The sequence below is a fragment of the Nesoenas mayeri genome (assembly GCF_963082525.1).
Source record: "Nesoenas mayeri genome assembly, chromosome: 2".
Classification (NCBI taxonomy): domain Eukaryota; kingdom Metazoa; phylum Chordata; class Aves; order Columbiformes; family Columbidae; genus Nesoenas; species Nesoenas mayeri.
In genome coordinates this window covers 73,946,012-73,965,154 of record NC_137543.1, presented here as the reverse complement: position 1 = coordinate 73,965,154, position 19,143 = coordinate 73,946,012, and the positions used below count along the sequence as shown (strand labels likewise).

Below are 19,143 nucleotides of genomic sequence, written 5' to 3'. Positions count from 1 at the left end.
TTTTTCATTTCTCCCCTTACCTGAATGACTCCTCCACCTTGGCCATCTTTCCCAGCTAAAAATTCTTCAGGCAAATTAATCATCTTCCCTAGCCAATCCATCATGACAGTCTCCAGCTCTGTGCAAGCTGGACTTGCAGCCTGTGTTGAAAAAAAGAACAGAGGGAGTAACCTCACCAGACCATGAAGAGACATAAGATCCACAAGAGCAAGAACTTTCTGTCTTTTGACTATAGAGGAAGAGACTAGCTGACTAACTTTTACCAGCTCCATTAGGGACCTGAAGACCATTTTGTGCATGTTGTTTCTAATATTTACTAAAAAAAAAATCAAACTGGGCCTCACATAGAAGCATGACTATCAAATGTCAAAGCTAGGATTTGCATCTTGTGTAATTTTTTTTTACATCAAGTACCAAGATCTTTTGAGAAGAGCCAATCTCATATGAACATGGGGTTTTAAACACAATTTTCTATTCAACCAGATGATAAAAACACGAGGTGACAGGCAACAAGTCATACCATTTCATGAATTACCAATAAGTTTGCACTGCTACCACTAATTCTAAATGCTGGTGATTTCTCAAAGGCAAAATTTCTAAGAGGTGATACCTTTTAATACTGGAATCCTTCAGGATGTCTATGTGAAAATACTTAACTAGTCATGGCAATTTTACCTATAAAAGTAGTTCTGTGACTTCACCGTTATCTATCAATAATTTATTTGAAGAATGTTACTGAAATGCTTAGAATCTTGGCATGGTGAAGCACCGTTACCACATAGCAGTACATACCCCAGTAAACTTACCCAAGAGAAGCCCACACATCCTATTCCTCCACACAACATATCTGCAAGAAGAGCTGGGAAGGAAGAGGCTGCGGGGAAGTAGGCAAAAAAGTAGGGACTGTGCCAGTGAGTCACCTGTATTAAGGGAAAAATTGTTATTTTTAACTAATGCAGGAAGCAGAAACAAATTGTCACAAAATCAGAAAAGATTAGAGGTTTGGACCAGTTAACAGTTCTCTACTCCCTGGCTGTAACACAGGATCCCATTTTTCAGAAAATCTTGCCTTGCTTATTCTCAATTTTTTATCTATCTTTTAGTCAGAGTTCTTCACCCTACCTCCCAACAGTGCCAAAAACAGAGTTCTCTAGTTGTCTGCCTAGAAGACAAGAATTACATGTGTAGTGGCAACGTGAGTTTCTGTGCACGGCACTGTTCTTGAACCTCTGCTTTCAGTGACTCTGGTGTTTTGTTCTTTCATCTCTGTCATGAGACTGACTTAGCAAGGATGTCTTCAGTGCAGCTGAGGTCCATGGAACTCTCTTGGCCATACTCTAGAGTTATCTGCTAAAATTCAGGCACTGAATCTGGCCAAACATCTCCTCACCATAAAATCAAACAATCCATTCCAGTAGCCAATAACTTCTGTAGAAAATTAAACTCTCATCTCCCTATAACAAGTTGTGATTTATGTACAATTCCACTTTATATGTACTAATATGAGAGAATAACAGAATAACTGCACAAATTGTAGTCAATTGTCTTGCAGCAGCAATATTTAGAATTATCTTATGCAACTTCTAAGAATTTTTTAAGGGTTTTAGACATACTTAGTAAATATTTGATAATTCTCCAAAGCTCCAATCCAATAAAATCTGAAATCAGGAAATGTACTGTCACACTGAAATGTTCGGTAGAAATAATGTGATGTGATATGTTTGGCAAAACTGACTTTCACACCCAAGATTATAGGTGAGTTTTAGGAAAAACAAAACAAAACAAAACAAAACAAATAAACAAAAAGGTGCTTCTAGAGGATGTGCTTCTAGATGGAGTATTAGCTCAGGAAATGTGGGTTGGATGAGTAGACAGTGAGATGGATTGACAACTGGCTGGATGATGGAGCCCAGAGGGTTGTGATCAATGGTGCAGAGTCTAGTTGGAGGCCTGTGGTGTTCCTCAGGAGTCAGTACTGGGTCCCATGTTGTTCAACCTGTTCATCAATGACCTGGATGAAGAGACTGAGTGCACCCTCAGCAAGTTTGCTGATGATACCAAACTGGGAGGAGTGGCTGACACACCAGAATGCTGTGCTGCCATTCAGCAAGACCTGGACAGGCTGGAGGACTGGGCAGAGAAGAACCTACTGAAATTCAACAAGAGCAAGTGTAGGGTCCTGCTCCTGGGGAGGAATAACCCCAGGCACCAGTACAGGTTGGGAGTTGACCTGCTGGAAAGCAACTTTGAAGAGAGGGACCTGGGAGTCCTAGTGGACAAAAGGTTGACCATGAATCAGCACTGTGCCCTTGTGGCCAAGAAGGCCAGCAATATCCTGGGGTGCATTAAAATGAGTGTACCCAGCAGGTTGAGGGAGGTTATCCTCACCCTCTACTCTGCTCTGGTGAGGCCACATCTGGAGTAGTGTGTCCAGTTCTGGGCTCTCTAGTTCAAGAAAGAGATGGAATTACTGGAGGGATTCCCGTGGCGGGTTACAAAGACCAGTAAGAGACTGGAGCACCTTTCTTACAAGGAAAGACTGAGAGAACTGGGTCTGCTCAGCCTGGAGAAGGTTGAGAGGGGATCTTATTTACGCTTATAAATACCTCGAGGGTGAGTGTCAAGAGGATGAGACCAGTGGTGCCCAATGATAAGATGAGGGGCAACAGGCACAGACTGAAGCACAGGAGGTTCCATCTGAATATGAGGAGAAACTTCTTTACTTTGAGGGTGCCAGAGCACTGGAATAGGCTGACCAGAGTGGTTGTGGAGTCTCCTTCTCTGGAGACATTCCAAACCCAATTAGTCCTGTGCCATCTGCTCTAGGTGAATCTGCTTTAGCAGGTGGGTTGGACTAGATGATCTCCAGAGATCTCTTTCAAGCCCAACCATTTTGTGCCAGGGAGAAACTGTCTTAACTCTCGTATACACAATTAATAAGATATCACTTTATCTGCTGTAGTATACCACCTGTAACATTTTGGGTGTCTCTATCCCTTTCATATGAAACCAGCTCCTATCCACTATGACTTTCCACTGTCTAATCTAGCCCTGTACCTGGTATGTTTCAGTTTTACTGGTCAGCAGGAACAAACCTTCTCAAATTAGGTATCCAAAGACAAGACACTGTAAACATTTTAGCTGTAGGTCTTACAACTGGCCAGGATCTCTTTACTGTCACAAAGTTTTGGAGCACTTGTGGCAAACACTTTCATTCACACCCCACCCCACCCCCCAAAAAAAAAAATGGGATAAGACTTGGTTTGTCACAGGAAAACAATAAGCAGATTTTTAAAATCCCCAATAAACAGGGATCCCTGAAAGGACTCACATACACAGACTTTCACTGACGTGCATAATGAGCCAGGTCTCCCACTGTTCATCTCCCCAGCTCTAATCCTCTGTAATCTGCAAGGCTTGTGACATTCATCGTGGGTTAATCAAGTTAAACTGCCTACTTCCTGGGAGCCATTTGTTTGATGAAACACAGCAGATTCCAGTTGCACCACTCACACAAAGTAAAAAAAGCCAAAAGCCCTAGGGCAAGTGCAGCTGCAGTTCTTCCTCCTGCCTCCTCTTCCCCTTTGCTTGAAGCAGCTGTAAAATTCTTTTTTTTTTTTGACATATTGGAACAGACACACTTAGTAAAATATTGCAAAGAGCATGACATAATTGATGCTTGTTTTTTCAGCCCTCTACTGACAAACAATGATACACAAGTCTCTTGGGGTCAGTAATTACCACTCTAATACTAGTCAGAGACATTCCCAGATTTCTTGCAAGGATGTCTGTCTTTCTGTGCCTTGCTTAGTCTAAGCAAGAGTCTATCACACACTAAGAATAGGTACATCAGCTGAAAGTTCACAGATTAATGGATCCAGTACTGCTATTTGCAATTACAACTAAACTTGGTCATTTGGGGTTCTAAAAAAGGGGAAGATATGTTTTGAGAGAACAAAGCAAGTCTGAGAGAAAGGTGACTCCCACTGATATTTTTGTATGCAAATCCCTTCCATTTTGGCTTCCTAATGTGGCAATAAGAGTTCAGCAGCTGTTCCCTCAGTCCCTTTGTTAACACTAGGAACTTAGCACTGCTATGGCCGTTGTCGTTTAGTGGAATACCCTTTGAAGGTCTACATCTAGTTTCACAAGAAGTCTCCAAGAAGAAATTTTACCACTCATGAAAGCCTGTTCTCCTATGGGGCAAAACCAGCAGTGAACAATGCATTATTGCTTTACACAATTAATTGGTCCTTGCTCCTCTGAAGGAACACCATTTTCACATTTTCATTCATCCAATAAGTAGTGATTATCTGAACACAACTAACACAGTAAAGAAGTCAACATGATGGAAACAACAATCGTTTATGGGCCACTGACAGCTTATGGGCAAAACAAGGTTTTATGACCTCTCTCATGCTACTTATTCTGTCTGAAGCCCAGTTCCTCCTTTCTAAAATGAAGATGCTCCCCAGTGAAATGACAGAAAAGCACGATAGCTGAAAAACACTAGATGTACCAATAAATGTTACTCTTGTCATGAAAAGGATGGGAAGAACATTATGGGAAAATATGATACTCTTGTCATGAAAAGGATAGGAAGAAGATTATGGGAAAATATAATGGAGGTAGCACAACCACAGGCTCTCAAGCACAAATACAGGCTGGGTGGAGAAGGGATTGAGAGCAGCCTTCAGGAGAAGGACTTGGGGCAGTTGACTGATGAGAAGCTCAGCATGACCCTGCAATGTGCGCTTGCAGCCCAGAAACCCAATGGTATCCTGGGCTGCATGAAAAGGAACATGATCAGCCTGGAGAAGAGAAGGCTGAGGGAAGACCTTATAGCAGACCCAGTGCCCAAAGGAGGACCTACAAGAAAGATGGAGAGGGACTTTTACAGGGATGTGTAGTGACAGGACAAGAGATAATGGCTTTACACTGAAATAGGGTAGATTTAGGAAGATAAGTTAGATAAGGAAAAAATTCTTCAGCATGAGGGTGGTGAGGCTTGCAGGGATGATGGGAGCTTTTGTCAAGACTGGGGCAGTGGGAGATGGTCTTTCAGCCTGCAGGAGATACACAGTGGTGGAGACTCTGTATCAACATATAAAGGAGTAGCATGAGTAGGTGATTCTGTGCTCATGTGAGGCTTCAGTATTTAGTATAGGCAACACAGGGATTTACACTCTTGTGTTCTTAGTGTCACAAACACTAACATTTCACAACAGAAGAAAGTTTTGGATAGAACACTTCTTCAGAATGTATCACTTTGTAGAAGTAAATTTCTTCACAGGGCTGTAAATATCAAGAAAAAATCAATTTATTTGAGAGGCAAAATGACATCTTGATGACTTACTTGCAATTGAATGTCTCACTTTCAATACTTCAGTGATTCATCTCTTATTTTTTTTAATGTGTTATTTTTTTACTGAATGTTCTCAAGTGTTCAAAACAGAGTGTTTTCTGTTCTACTTCACAGACTAAAAAATGGTCAATATTTTCCTTCAATGAAAAAGGAGAAGCAGTCATACCTGTGAGCAGCAATGGAAGTGTTTGTGTATGTTGGACATAGTTCACTCATCTAATCTACACTGTTTTAATTCTGTTGGATTTAATACTTCATCCACAAATCTTTGCAAAGAGTGAGATTTCCATTGTCTTCAGTGGAGCTTTTGCATGTGAAAGGACAGCAGGGATGGCATGGTGAACATCAAATATTTACATTTGTCAATGAAAAAGAATTGGTATTTAGTACAATGACTAAACACATTATCAGAGCAGTGTTTCCATATCTAGTCACAGAGAAATCATATCACCTAACTACATTCAGAGAAGCAACCCGAAGTGGTTATTGCAGAGATCCAAAGGAGAGATTCCTCATTAACATTTACATTAACATTCAATCCAGTCCTCTTCAGGCTATTTACAGGCATTAGGCTACAAGCATAAAGTTAGAATTTAAAAGGTACACCTTGTGTGGATAAATAAGAAAGAGTCAGAAATGGATAGATGCCAGACATTTCATTTTGCACTGTCTGCAACACTGTCTATCCAAGGACTAATACTTCAGTAGTGGCTGTCTGCTTTAAAAGATACTAGAAGCTGACATTTAGGAGAGTAAGTCAACAGAACAAGTATTGGGAAAAATCCTTCCTAGTCAGCTCTGCAATAAAAAGAAGTCTCCAAAGAGAATTTTAACATTTAAAGTTAAGCTTGAAGGAACACTTTAGGTGGAGCAGTCTAATACAAATCCCATTTTGTAAAATATTTACTGTGCTTTGTAAGTGGCAAAAGAATTACATGAAACTGAAAGTTATGATAATTTGCCTTAACCAGTTCAAAGGTGGAAAGGGAATTATTTCCAAAAACAAGCCTTGCATGAAGCAAAAGAATGATTTGATAATTTCTGTCAAGAACAGAAAACATTAGTTCTGTAAAGTGTTAGATCATATTGAATTATGGATGTAAAGCAGACTCCTGCCTTCACAAATCTAGTCAGTGTGGACACTTATGTTCATAAGGCCCAGCTGCACAGGCTTCAATCTACACTTTCCTTAAAGTCTTTGAACACCTAAATGCAGTGTTGAACATTTCACTACAGATCCATTTTACTTACCCCTGGCATAATGATCTTCTCAATGTCTTTAAAGACATCCTCAAAGCTCTCAGGATCCTGGGGTGCACAGTCTGGAATGAGGGGCCTTAGATATCCTGGTTCCACATCTGGGAAGACCTGTCTTTTATCTATCTTCTCCAGGTAATCTGCAACATAGTCCACCATCTCCTTCCCTCTTTTGCGGAACTCTGCAGCATCCATGGGTATCCCAGTATAAGAATTATTATTAGAAAAACCCTGGGGAAAAAAAAAAAATAAATAAAGGTCACTTTTGAAATAATATAATAATGGGTTTAAACCTGTTGTTCAGATGTTTTATAAGATAACTTACATGGTCTTTTTGAAAAGACCGTATGCTCCTTTATTGCTGCATGTAAGGCCAATGCCCATGCAGTCCTGCACTCTGCTCCACTCCAGTATTAGCTGGACATGGTACAGAAGTAAGTCACACTGTTAAATCTTTGATGTCTGGGTCCTGATGTAGATTAGACTAATACAGAAAGGCTGAATCTTTAGCACAGAACAGCAGTAGAAGCACATTGGTGAAGATTCAGAAATGACAGGTTTAATCCCTACTGCTGCTGCTTGACACAAGGATGCGGCACCGTTATGTGGCACGTAATCAGCCCGCTCCTGCCTTACAAAGAAGAGGTCTAAGGAAATAGTAACCTGTGTGTCTCTGTTAGAATCAAGAATAGCAAGCTATAATAACCACAGTTATCACAGTGATCCACTGTGCTGCCCTGTCATTTTATCTCCTTCTTGCCTCCCTTCTTGCCTCAAGATTTAGCTTCTTTACTCTTTTTCTGTAAATGCACATGCTGTGCCATTTATAAAACCTTATTTCTTACCGAGGTTTAAGTTAGAATCCACTTAGAGTTGATCTGTAGTGAATTCTGCAGGAGGATGTGAAGAAGCTTCGTCTGGAGCTGTCCCTATTTCCAAGACATTGGACTGGAGCTGTAAGTGTCCTTTGAGCTCGGCAGAGACTGTCTGAGCACATCCAATCTTTGGCTCAGCTGACATGAGCTGGACTTTGCCTGAAAAGTGCTTTGCAAACTTAAATCCATATTGCTGGGGTGCCTGCTCCTGCCATCCTGGTCCTCCCAGCTTCTTTAATGTATGTGCCTTTGAATTTTGAGAGCTCAGTGAATACAAGGTTGAGGCCACAGTGACTGAAAAGCATCCAAGAATCTTTATACACTCAGATCAAGTGAGTGATATTGTTCCTGGGGTCTAGTAAGAAAACTGACAAGTGAAACAAGGATTCTCACTGCTTGTGTAAAGAATTACTATACTTAGTTCACGCACCTTCAGATCTTCGCTTTGTAAGGAAATAGTTATACTGAGCACAGTGTGAATATTATGTTATTAAGAGGCAATTTCTTAGGTATCAGTTATTTGTGCTAAGGATTTCTAACTGAGGACATCATCTCGAGAAAAAAGAGACCCTTCTAGGCTTCATCATATTTAAGTTAGTACTGCCACATGACCAAAGAAAGACATAATTGATAAACACCATCCTAGAGGCATTGCTGCTGCAAACAAAATAGAGAATCTGGAATTTGTGTGGAGTGTCTGCAGCTGCTATTTAAGAAGGAAGGGTGCTGCTGTAGGTTAGGAACCACTGGGAAAGCAGGGATCTACACAGGAGGGACTTCTAGATCCCCAGAGAAAAGCTGTTCTTGTTGCTGTTTTGTCAGATTTATATTACTCTACTTCACCATGATGTTTATTTGGCACTCTCTATGTCTTTCAGAAAGGGGAATTAGGGCCTTTCTCTGATGTTGTTGCTAAGTTGCCAGAAACACATTACCAAGAGTCATTATGGGCCTCAGAGGGTTCTGGTGGGCAGCGTTGTGTGTCATCTCCCCTTTGAAAGACTGTGTTTAAGCAAGCAGATTTGCTGATTTTAGTTAACCTCTAACGAACTTTCAGTTCAGCTTCATCCAGTGAAATATATCTATCTGCTTCAATCCAAAGCAAAGTATTTCTTTCTTCTTTCCCCTAAAGACAATACTGAGAAATTAAGATTTATCTGAACATCTGTTTTTCTGTAGCTGTGCATGTTCTTTCCTAAAAGTCCTTGCCTGAAAATTTCTTACCTACCACAACACACAAATCTCACCAGACACTGTGAAGCCATTCTCCTTGCAGGAACAGAGTGGTCATCTAAATTTTCCTTTTCACTTCCCATTTTACATCTGTTCTTCTGTGAGTGACAAGACCCACTCACACTCTCATCCCTACTTCTATCCTATTCCTCGACTGCTCCTTATAGAGCTCACCTCATCTGCTTGAAAGTATTACTTGGTGCAAAGGCCACATCCGATAGACTGAATATCTGACAATTCTAATGCTTATCAGTTAGTACTATAAAAATGAAATTTACTTCACCTCTTTACCGGTACAGAATATTTCTCCCTTCTATCTTTCACATGCATACACAACACACCTACAATTCAACAACACAACACACAGAAGTAACATCTATGCCAGTATATTTTAAAAATACAGAATGTGATTTTCTAAGAAAATGTCTCCAACACCTCAGCTGTTAGGGTCTAAAATGCAGATACTTTTTGAGAGCATCCATATTTTCTGATGAGCTGAGTATTACAATTTGTGTATACTCAAAATATCCACTTAACTTGAAGGGACTTAAACTGCAAAATGCTGCAGGCTGTGTTTCCAAAACGAAATGCGAATTTCAGAGAAACTGAACCTCTCTCTAAAGTACCTAATAGTGGTCTGTTTTCCTGAAGGCCTATAAGGAGTGAGAAAGGCTGCACGTTCTCAGGTATTCCACACCTCTATCTCTTCCTAATTGTCAACCTCTACCACTTTGTAAGCACATTCTATATTCAAATCCACCAATAGCATCTTTCTGATAGATAAAGTACAATTTTACCGACTTAACTGGAAAAGATAGAGTTTTGCTCTTTACTTCAGGTAAAAACAAGAACAATCATGTTAAACTTTATATGATATCAATGTATCTTTCTGATTTTTATTCTTATTCATCTATGAACTCTTTGCTTTATAATTTTGCTAGAACTTGTCACAGGACAAGGACACAACACAATCTAAAGGTGGCATATCCTTTGCTGCTTTGTTTAAACTATTCCTTCTACCTCACTGCACAGAAATTAGAACATGGCAACATTTCATTTTAGTGAATTTACCAAAAGCTAATATTAGTCTTTAGATTGCATATTAAGTATAATATAAGCAGTTTATGTACAATTACGTATTAAATACATTTATGCTTTACTTTAAATATTGTGTAGATAACATTCAGCTTATTCATTATTCCTCTTAAAAAGTTCTGTCTGTGATTTTAGACTCTGTTTTTCCTATCAGCTAAATATAAATGTAAAAGATATCAAAATATTACCGGGAAATACATTATGAGGAAGAAAAAGAGAATAAAGGAGAAAAAGAGGAAAAAGAGAACAAATTATGAGAGAGGTACGTTCGATATATTATAATGAGTGCCTGTTTTCCAGTTCATGGAAGTAAAATAAAAAACAGATAGCAGAATAAAATCTTTAAGCACCTCCTACTATTAGATACAGAAAGGAAGAAAGCATAGGTACATTTACAGCACCTTATCTGCACTGGCTCAAAAAAAAAAAAAAAAAAAAAAAAAAAAAAAAAAAGAGTAATAACTGTGTATCTTTCCAATAAATGAGACAGGTGCACTTTCTATTCTGCCAACTGATTGTTGCAGAATATAATGTAGTTTGAAGGCTTGTGGTGCTGCAGTGACACCACTGAAGCCATGAGGACTTTCCGCTGTTGAACACACCTGAAGGTTTTTGTAGCTCTTGTACAGTTAAGCTCAACTTCTACTATTGGCAATAGGAGTATCACCTGAATAAGGACTGTAAAATGAATTTTATCTCAGCATAAGTAAAATGAACTGAATCTACTCTGTACTTCTACCTTTGCACAAGCCAAGAATTAAGTATAAATGTTAGAGGCCCTACATGTCATTTAAAAATTTCCTTTTCCAGTTAGAAGTTGCTGGTTTTATTCATTACATTTTATTCATTACATAATCGCACAGCGCCTGCGATTTAGGAATTCTCCTTTCTGAGGTGCTGTTATAGTGATGGGAGAGGGTGATTTCTAAAGAAAACCTTACCCTAAAAAGTCATGTATTGAATTTATCCTGAAAATATCAGTATTCAAAATGTTGTGCAGAGAATTTCTCAAGGTCTGCTTAGTTGTTCAGACATAAACTTTGGGAGTCCTGGGATTCTGTATTAATGTACAGAAACAATTATAACTGACATACATCATACGTAAAATCAAGCAGACACAAAATGAGAGATGCACACTACATTGTGCAAATTTACGTTAAAAAGAACTGCTTTTGAGCATCCCAGATTGTCCCCTAAATAGCAGAGTCTGACTGTTTATTAGCAGAGCTCCACCTCTAAGTAACCAATTGTTGCATTAATCCAAAGGCACCTATTTGAATTCAACAATCACAAAGCTTTAAGGACAAATAATGTTACTTACAGTGAGCTGGTGAGGATTTTTCTTCTCCTCTGTCTTCTCACTGTCTTTCTTTGCTCCTCTGTGCCAGTTGTAAAGTGCAGAGGATGCAGCTGCCGGCAGATATAGGCAGAGAATCCACGTCCCTCAGCCTATCACAGCCAAGTGCTTTGCATTGAACATACAGCAGCATCTCCCCCTCCTCCCATGCCTCCTCCAAAATATCCTTGGCAAACAAGCTGCTACCCGAGAGGCTGACGGAGCTGAGCGAGGAACGGCCAGCGCCTTGTTAGCTGGGAAGTGGCTGGTGTGTGTTTCCTTCCATCAACCCATTAACGAGTCTGACAGCCAGTGTTCGGTCACACGCTCCAGGACATTTCTGCTGTGGCTGTTGCTGTTAAAAGTAAGTGCTTCAAACCACTCTGTGAAACCTTGTTTTCAGGACAGAAACACCAATACGGTGAAATACCACTCAAGTGACTGCAGACTATGAACAGGGTACATGTGGGATTAACATCCTCTGATATGCTGCATCTAAGTTTTCCCCGTTCCTCCTTTTCATCATACATATACTTAAAAGCAATAGTAAATGTTCAAGTCAGTTTTATTTAGTTCAAGTTTGTTTCAAAGAAGACTGTCAGTGTTTCATGATCCTGAACAGCTTACAGGCAGGCAGTGCAGCAGGAGATCGGGACAGCCTCAGCTCCCAGACTGGTCTCTAGTGCACTGCAGAATTACAGCCAACCTCTTTGTGAAGGAGGAGGAAGTGCTGGCTGTCATATGTTTTAAAGCTGTCATGGCTGTGTTTCCTCTTATAATGCTATAAGTCCAATTATAACTCTGCTACTGTTCAGAAAAAAAGCCTGTTCAAAATAGAAAAAGGACCTAAACTTCACAGATCAGCTTGAGGGTTTTGCTGCACTTGTTGTGCTGGATGTTACTCTGGTACTGACCTGCGTTTTCAGTTCTTGGGTTGTGTCCACATAGTGACCAGTCTACAATCTTGAAAGCATCCAGAAATCCCAGGGTTAGTTGCCACTGGCTCTCAGTTGTTTCTCATTGCAAATTAACTCCTGATTGTGCTGGGTCACAGCCTGGGGAAAATGGGACCCCATCAGAATGGAGATTTTCCTATTTTTTCTTTCTTCCTAAATTTGACTGAAAATGCTGAAAATTCAAAATAAGGGTATAAAAGATGCAGAAACTGAAGATGTCTCTAGTAAACATAAAGATAACTCAAATCTAACTTCATTGTTTCATCCAAATGGCTTGCAAAAGGTAAATAACTTTCCAAGGAAACTAAACCCAGAATCTATCATTAATATTGGAATAATAAAATGCTGGTTTAATCATTCAGAGTGTTGAAATTATACCTCCAAGTCATGTGTATTTACTTCTCTGCTGTACCTGGTAAGTTACCTTAAAAGCTGCTGTGATCAAAAAATAATTGCATTTTATATTAAAATCATATTTGTTTAATTCCTCAGGAAAAAAAGGAGCTAAAGTGTGCGAGGTACGACAGGCAAGTTGGAAAAAGGAAATTAAATGCCTTTCTAAAAGCCGTATCCTATATCTCTGTGTAATTCTAATAGTTCTTCTGGCTCATACTACTTTTCATAATTCTCCTTATCACTAATTCTTTCCTTAACAGAATCTTTCTGTTGGGGACAAAAGCAAGATCATGAGGTTTTCCCTAACAGGTGCTGGCTAAGGCAGAGCTGCGGTGGCCCCATGAATGTGCTCCAGACCCTTGGGTGTGCTGGCTGCTTCACAGAGAAGTTCTCTTACTGCTGCCACACAAGGAACAGAGATCTCCCCTGTACTGCCAAGCTGTTTCAAAATTCAAGACACGGGTGTGTAAAAAATAACAAATGACCCTAAAAGGTTTAAAGGTTTGTTGATGAGCAACCAGCAGATCACATTAGTCACAGCTAACACAAGACAGACTTCAATATGATTTTGCACATGGAGATATGTCACCCTGGTGATGATATATGATGACGCTGTGCCCATGCAAAAATCATATCAATTTATTAATATTACCACTGCTTAAGTATTTGGTTTCCCTTCTAGTGAATTTGCCTGTCAGCTAAAGCCTTCATATTAGCTGCATTTTCCTGGAGAACCAGATACATGTTTTGGTAAACATAGCAATGGAATGTGAAATTATTGATAAGCATGGATGGACATCTCGCGAGAGGGGCAACGAGAAACCAGTGACCAAGAAACTGACCAACTGTGTATAACATTCCATTCACGTGAATACTTCATATAAAAGTGGGAGATCACGAGGATCTCGTCCCTTTTCCTTATGGCCGACATTAGGAGAGGACCTTGCTAGTTGTCTCTGCGAACTGAGGCCTAGTGAGAGACTGAATCCAGCTCCAGTTGGCTGCAGAGTCCAATGCAGGACTTTGGGTGCCGGCTCTGCAGTTGCTGAGACTTTCAAGATTGGTTTTGTATATTTTGTATATTTTGTATATTTTCTCTATTCTTATTAGTAGCATTAGTAAAACATTGTTAATTTTTAAACTCTTCTCTCTCTGTCCTTCTTTTCCTCCCAATTGCCTGTCCTTAGTGGGAAGGGGGGAGAGGGAGGGACAAAAGGGGGAAGTGGGGCGTGAGAGGGGGTTAACAATACATCTGCCAGGGTTTTATTGTCACCCCGCAATCTAAACCTTCGACAGTTTGCAAACACCATGGGAGAGATAATGTGTTTGAACAGGAGGCTCCAGCACAGCACTGGAGAGTGATGCACACAATGTGTTATCAGTCACTTTGCAGTCACCCTGCCAGTGCACGTGCACGGCCATGGATCAAAGCAGATGGAGTTAAACAGTTTGTACCCAACTTCCGACGTGTTTCCCCTCTTGCATCATTGTACAATGCAGATTAGAAATAAAAGCCAGTTTTCCCAGGCCTTCAGGCAATTATGATTTGAATGCTTTACCCCTACCTTTATTTTTCCCTCACCTGAAGGGCACAACACCCACCTCATGCCGACCTCCCAGTGTGGCTCTGGTTACTAAATCTGGTCACGATGCATTTGTGCTGTAGATCACTGAGCCTAACATCATTTGAACAGACCTGTATTGAGCTATAATGCAAAGGGCTTTAAATTGACTCAGATATCATCTATATCTTAGCTATTGAGAAAATAACTTGAAATAGTTAATTAGGAATTGTACAAGCACAATGTTTGTGAATGTTTTCAGCATTTGCTGTCAAAGAAACAGTCAATATTGCCTAAGCATAATAAAAAACACTGCTTGGTCGCTTAGTATTTGGTTTACTCCTTATCTGTGGTTTGAGCATAGTTTGGAAGCTGCAAGCCTTTCTTCCTGCTTCTCTCACTATTACTCCTTCAGAAAACAAACCAACAAACAAACAACTGTAGTAGAACCCTGTAATAATACCAGTAATAGAAAATTAAATTATCTCCAAAAACAGAAATAAAAGAAAAAAACTCTAAGAATCACTTAGATGTTTGGCAGAAATGTGCAACTAACAATTTTCTGGATTAAACAAAGGGTGCATTTCCTTTGGAAGATAATAAGAATTAAATAAAGCCTTCAGACACAAATAGATGGATTACTTGCACCATGTGATGATAAAAACTAAGTCTCTTGCAGAACATAAGCAGACTTTGCGACAGATTAGCCAGGAGATGAATCTCAGACACAGCTGACAAACTGGGGAAGTATCTGTCACATCTTTCTTGAATATTTTATGTGTGACTTGTTTTCCCAGTTCAGTTCCATATTGCTGTCTGTGTGAACATGTGAAGGTAAACCAAAGAAGGATAAAAAGGATAAAACTGGTAATGAAGTGATCATGGACGCAGACTCAAACAACAGCTTTGGAGGAGTTAATGTACCACTTGCTGGATGGAGGCAGCCTAAGCACTTTACTCTTCTGGAAGCAAGCCTACCGAAAAGAGAGAGGTTGTAATGAACCAAAAAAGTGTCAATAGAAAAATTGACAGGCTGTGAAGAGTCACAGAGACAGTGAGAACAGGCTGCAATCACAGCAGGCTCCTCCAACACAGAGGCAGGAATAGCTTCTGCTGTGAGCTGCAAAGATGTGCTTACCTTGGGGTGCAGGTGCTGCTGGGGCACTTGTCCAGGCAACTGTTGCTCACAGAAAGGTTTTCCTCAAGTGTTGACCACTGTGAGCCTCATAGAAGCTGTGGCTGACAAATGAACTGCTAGCAGGGCTTAAATGTGCTATTGAAATCTCATCAGAAAAGCAAATTATGGCAGTTATTTAATGAATTTAATAGGCCATCATGTGGGTGAAAAGACAGACCCAGGTGAGGCGTGAGGAACAAGATGGCTTAAGATACAGAGGGAACACAATGCTGTGCTTGTTCTTACAGAAGTGATTTGTTTTGATCACTTTTTACAAAGGTGTCAAAGATCACCTAACGCTTGGTCCAGAAAATATTTTGTCCCTGGCTGTGATGAATGCATTGTCATGAGGACCATGCACTACCTTACACTTCTTGCAATAATCTTAGAAGAACATTTGCTACCAATATAAGCCTTGAGTCATTCTTTGTGGGATGAGAACACTGGAGGCTCCTCATAAAGACCATGTTAGTGCCCAGTTGTCTGAGATTACAGCAAGTATCGTGGCAAGGGACCATACTGGTGCTTCTTGCCCTCCCTCCCCAATAGCTTTGTTGCAAAGGTGTCTTTGGCTCTCCTTCAATCCTGTGATAACATAAGCACCTTTCGAGAAAAGACCAATGCCAATTTTCTGGAGAATTCATGCTTAATATAACATAAAAGTTACTGAATATGGAGACTTTCTCCAAGCAAGAGAAATTACTTTCTGCATATCACAGACTGATCACTCTGGAGAGCTCAATGGGAACTGAATCTTCCACATCCACAGGTCTCCCTGCTCACAGTCACACATGCACATCTGAAGCCATGAGTAAGGTAATGTTTGCTACCTTCTCCTGTTGGTTATTGTCTCCATGCAATGTGTGATTTTTGTTCAGGAAGATGTGTTTATAGTAAGACAAAGCTTTGTGTTGGAACTATGTGACTGACTCTTGGTAACGTGGTTGGCATAACCAATGTCATTTCCTAAGGCAAACAGCCATAAAATATAAACAGGCTGATCACGTATCACCTTCTTCTTTCTTTCCCTTTTCAATAATGTGGTTGTCACCAAGATGTGATGACTCCTGATACAGAACAGCCCAATGCCCTGTTAGCACTGTGACAAGACTGAGCATTGCTACTAGGATGTGGTGACTCCATTATGGAACAGGGAAATATAAGAGCACAAGATATGGCCTATAAAATCAACCATCTGCAAGTCCTGCTGTTGGACAGCAAAACCCATGATCCCTCAGTGCTCTGGGATGCATCCACCATTGTCTTCTTCCTCCAATGACTGAGTGACTTAGGTTCTTTTTGTTAAAGTCTGAGGCCATTGTATCATCATTGTATCATGATTATTAAGAATTTGACCCCATCTGCACAGAGTCCAGTGACGAAAACTCTAGGTAACAAAAGACTCTGGATAGTAAATAAGATACACTGATCATGAAAAATTTTGTTTAAGTGCAAGTATAGTAATTGCTAAAAGCTTTGTGCAACTGTAAGTTACACTAAATGCTAGAAATTTTAGATAACAATAAGCTATGCTGATAATTAAATATTTTATGTAATAATTAAGCTCTAACTATAACTACAACCTTGCAGCGAGTCTTCATTCTATTAAATACCCCTAAAAGGACCTGCCTGTCCCTGAAGCACTGGGTGACAGAGCCACCAAGTGTTCACATGCTCCATCCTGCCAACTCCATAAGAAGGACGATCATCTCCAGCTGGAAAGGAAAACAGCCAGCCAGGAAAGGCAACAGCTCAACCTGCTGCAGATAGCCTCATCTCGCCACTCAGAACTGCCTGTCCTCTGGTCCCCTTATGATGCTGTTCACTTCCACACCTCAGATAATCACAGCTTCCCCATTATCATTAGGAGACACAGGCTCCCATTTAAACAGGATTTACATGTGACTGAAAGTGACAGGCAGTTAAATAAGAATAGTCTGATGCATCAATTACCTTTGTGCTCAGATACCTTAGTTCAAGTTCTTGTTTTCAAGTACAGATGCAAGTCTTTGCCATATGCTGTACAATTCTGAGTAAACCCTCAGGGGCAGCTTCCATAAAATATTTTGCTAGGAAGGGTTGTTCTTTTCCAGTTTATTTTTCTGTGTTACCACATTTAGCTCCAACTCCATTTGGAATCCAAATCTAAGCCGGGTGTGAAGCGGCAGCACCTCCACACCCACACTCTGGCAGAGTTTGTCTCTGCTCAGAGGCACCAACATTGAACCTTTGTGTGCTGAGGGCAGATGCTGCCCTTCCAGGAACCTGACATCCTGCAGCATTCTCTGAAAGACAGCCTAGAAAACTTCAGGGAGTTTTCAAATGTCTGTTTTTCCCTCCTTACTAATTTTTAACAAACTTTCTCTTTTATTTGGGAGCAATCTTGATTTGTGTAGTCTTGAGAGACATCCCTTCCACCTCCAGCACCAGGCAAACTTTTGTCAGCAGAAAGTGGCCAAGAAATGTCATTTTTTTACTCTTGTTCAGTACTCAGAGAATACAGAATGGAGACAAAGTATGCAGAAGGAAGGAGAATCACTAGCATGTTTCATATTAGATCCATTGCAATGCATAATGGAGCAAAATACCTGTCTATAGCTTCTGCTGAATTCTAGGGGATAATATTTTCAGTTTCCCTCTGTCCGCAAAACACCAGTCTCAACCTCTTCCTATTGCCCACTGAAGCAAAAATTAAGAAAGCTGCTCTGCATCTACATTCCCGACTTGTGAATTATTTACAGGCAGTTAATATTTGACATTGCTTGCTACTTCTGCCTCTTGATACGTGTGTTCAGCGTGTAAAATCACACTAACCTTTCATCAAAATTATGATTTATTTACTGTTATCTTACACAATAATAAACTCATAAACCCCAGGTCCATAGTCTACATGTTATGTAACCACAGACTTCAAGAAAAAGAATGAATTGAAGTAATAAATATACTGTATTAAAAAAAATAAATAAATAAAGCTTGACTCAAGATTCTTCAACTGCAAGTACAATGCACGTCAAGCATATTCCAAGCCTGCAACATTGCCAAGGTAATGGAAGTAAGTGAATGTTATGTTAAACAGGGCATGAATTACATCACCGCCTTACAAGGGAAGACACTTCCTATTTACTGCAAAAAACATTCAAAATAGTGTTATCTGTTCAATGGACTCTTATAAAAAAACATTGGTTTCTACCAACCCTAGGAAAGCAAGCTGTCACAAAAAATCTGACAGTATTTCTAGATCCTCAGGATAATTTCTCTTCAGCCATACAGCTTACAGCTCTGGTGGCTGCTGCTATTGCTACCCAGGAAGACAAGCTGTAAAACTGATGGCAAGGTGAGCAGAAGCACCCCCAGCCAGAATGTGGAATGAGAGACCCAGAACATGTGTTAGGACTCAAAAGATTTGCTATGGCTCTGCCTGTTGAATTTGGAATAGAGAAAAGTGGGAGCTGTGGTTTTTCTTTCAGTGAAGCTCTGTACACAGCCTCATCAGGCATTTACATCTTTTTTTTTTTTTTTTCCCCAGGGAAAATGTACTGAATATTGGGATTGGGATTGAAACTGGAAGTTCAGAAGCACTATGCAGTGAAGCAGAGTAATGGACAAATTACAGCAGAGCACACAACTTCTTGTACATACTTTGTAAGATTAATGAGGCTGGCTTCCTTATACCATTTTTAATACCTAACTGCTTTTGGCCAGCTATGAAATTTGCCTTTATTTATGTCTCCTTAAAAGGACTACTCATGAAGAGATCTTATATCAAAAATTGTTGCTTCAAAATTGCACAATGTACTTTTAAGAAATATATATTGAAAAGGATAAGAGATATGCTCTTGAATAATTAGAAAAATATTGCCCACAGGAGCCTCTAAAATAAAGAAAAAGTTA

General features: G+C 40.0%; 1 protein-coding gene across 3 annotated transcripts in view; it reads right to left on the bottom strand.

The window, feature by feature from the left end:
- LOC308053416 (aromatic-L-amino-acid decarboxylase-like) overlaps positions 1 to 7,022 on the bottom strand; it is a 46,424-nt gene extending 39,402 nt beyond the window's left edge. For all 3 annotated transcript variants that reach the window (XM_080364273.1, XM_080364274.1, XM_080364275.1), the window contains exons 1-3: positions 6,617 to 7,022; positions 807 to 920; positions 21 to 140 (exon numbers count right to left, since the gene is read on the bottom strand). In XM_080364273.1, coding sequence (XP_080220399.1) covers positions 21 to 140; positions 807 to 920; positions 6,617 to 6,817 — 435 coding nt within the window. In that variant the 5' untranslated portion in view covers positions 6,818 to 7,022. The remainder of the gene's footprint in view (positions 1 to 20; positions 141 to 806; positions 921 to 6,616) is intronic.
- Positions 7,023 to 19,143: the final 12,121 nt, after the last annotated feature.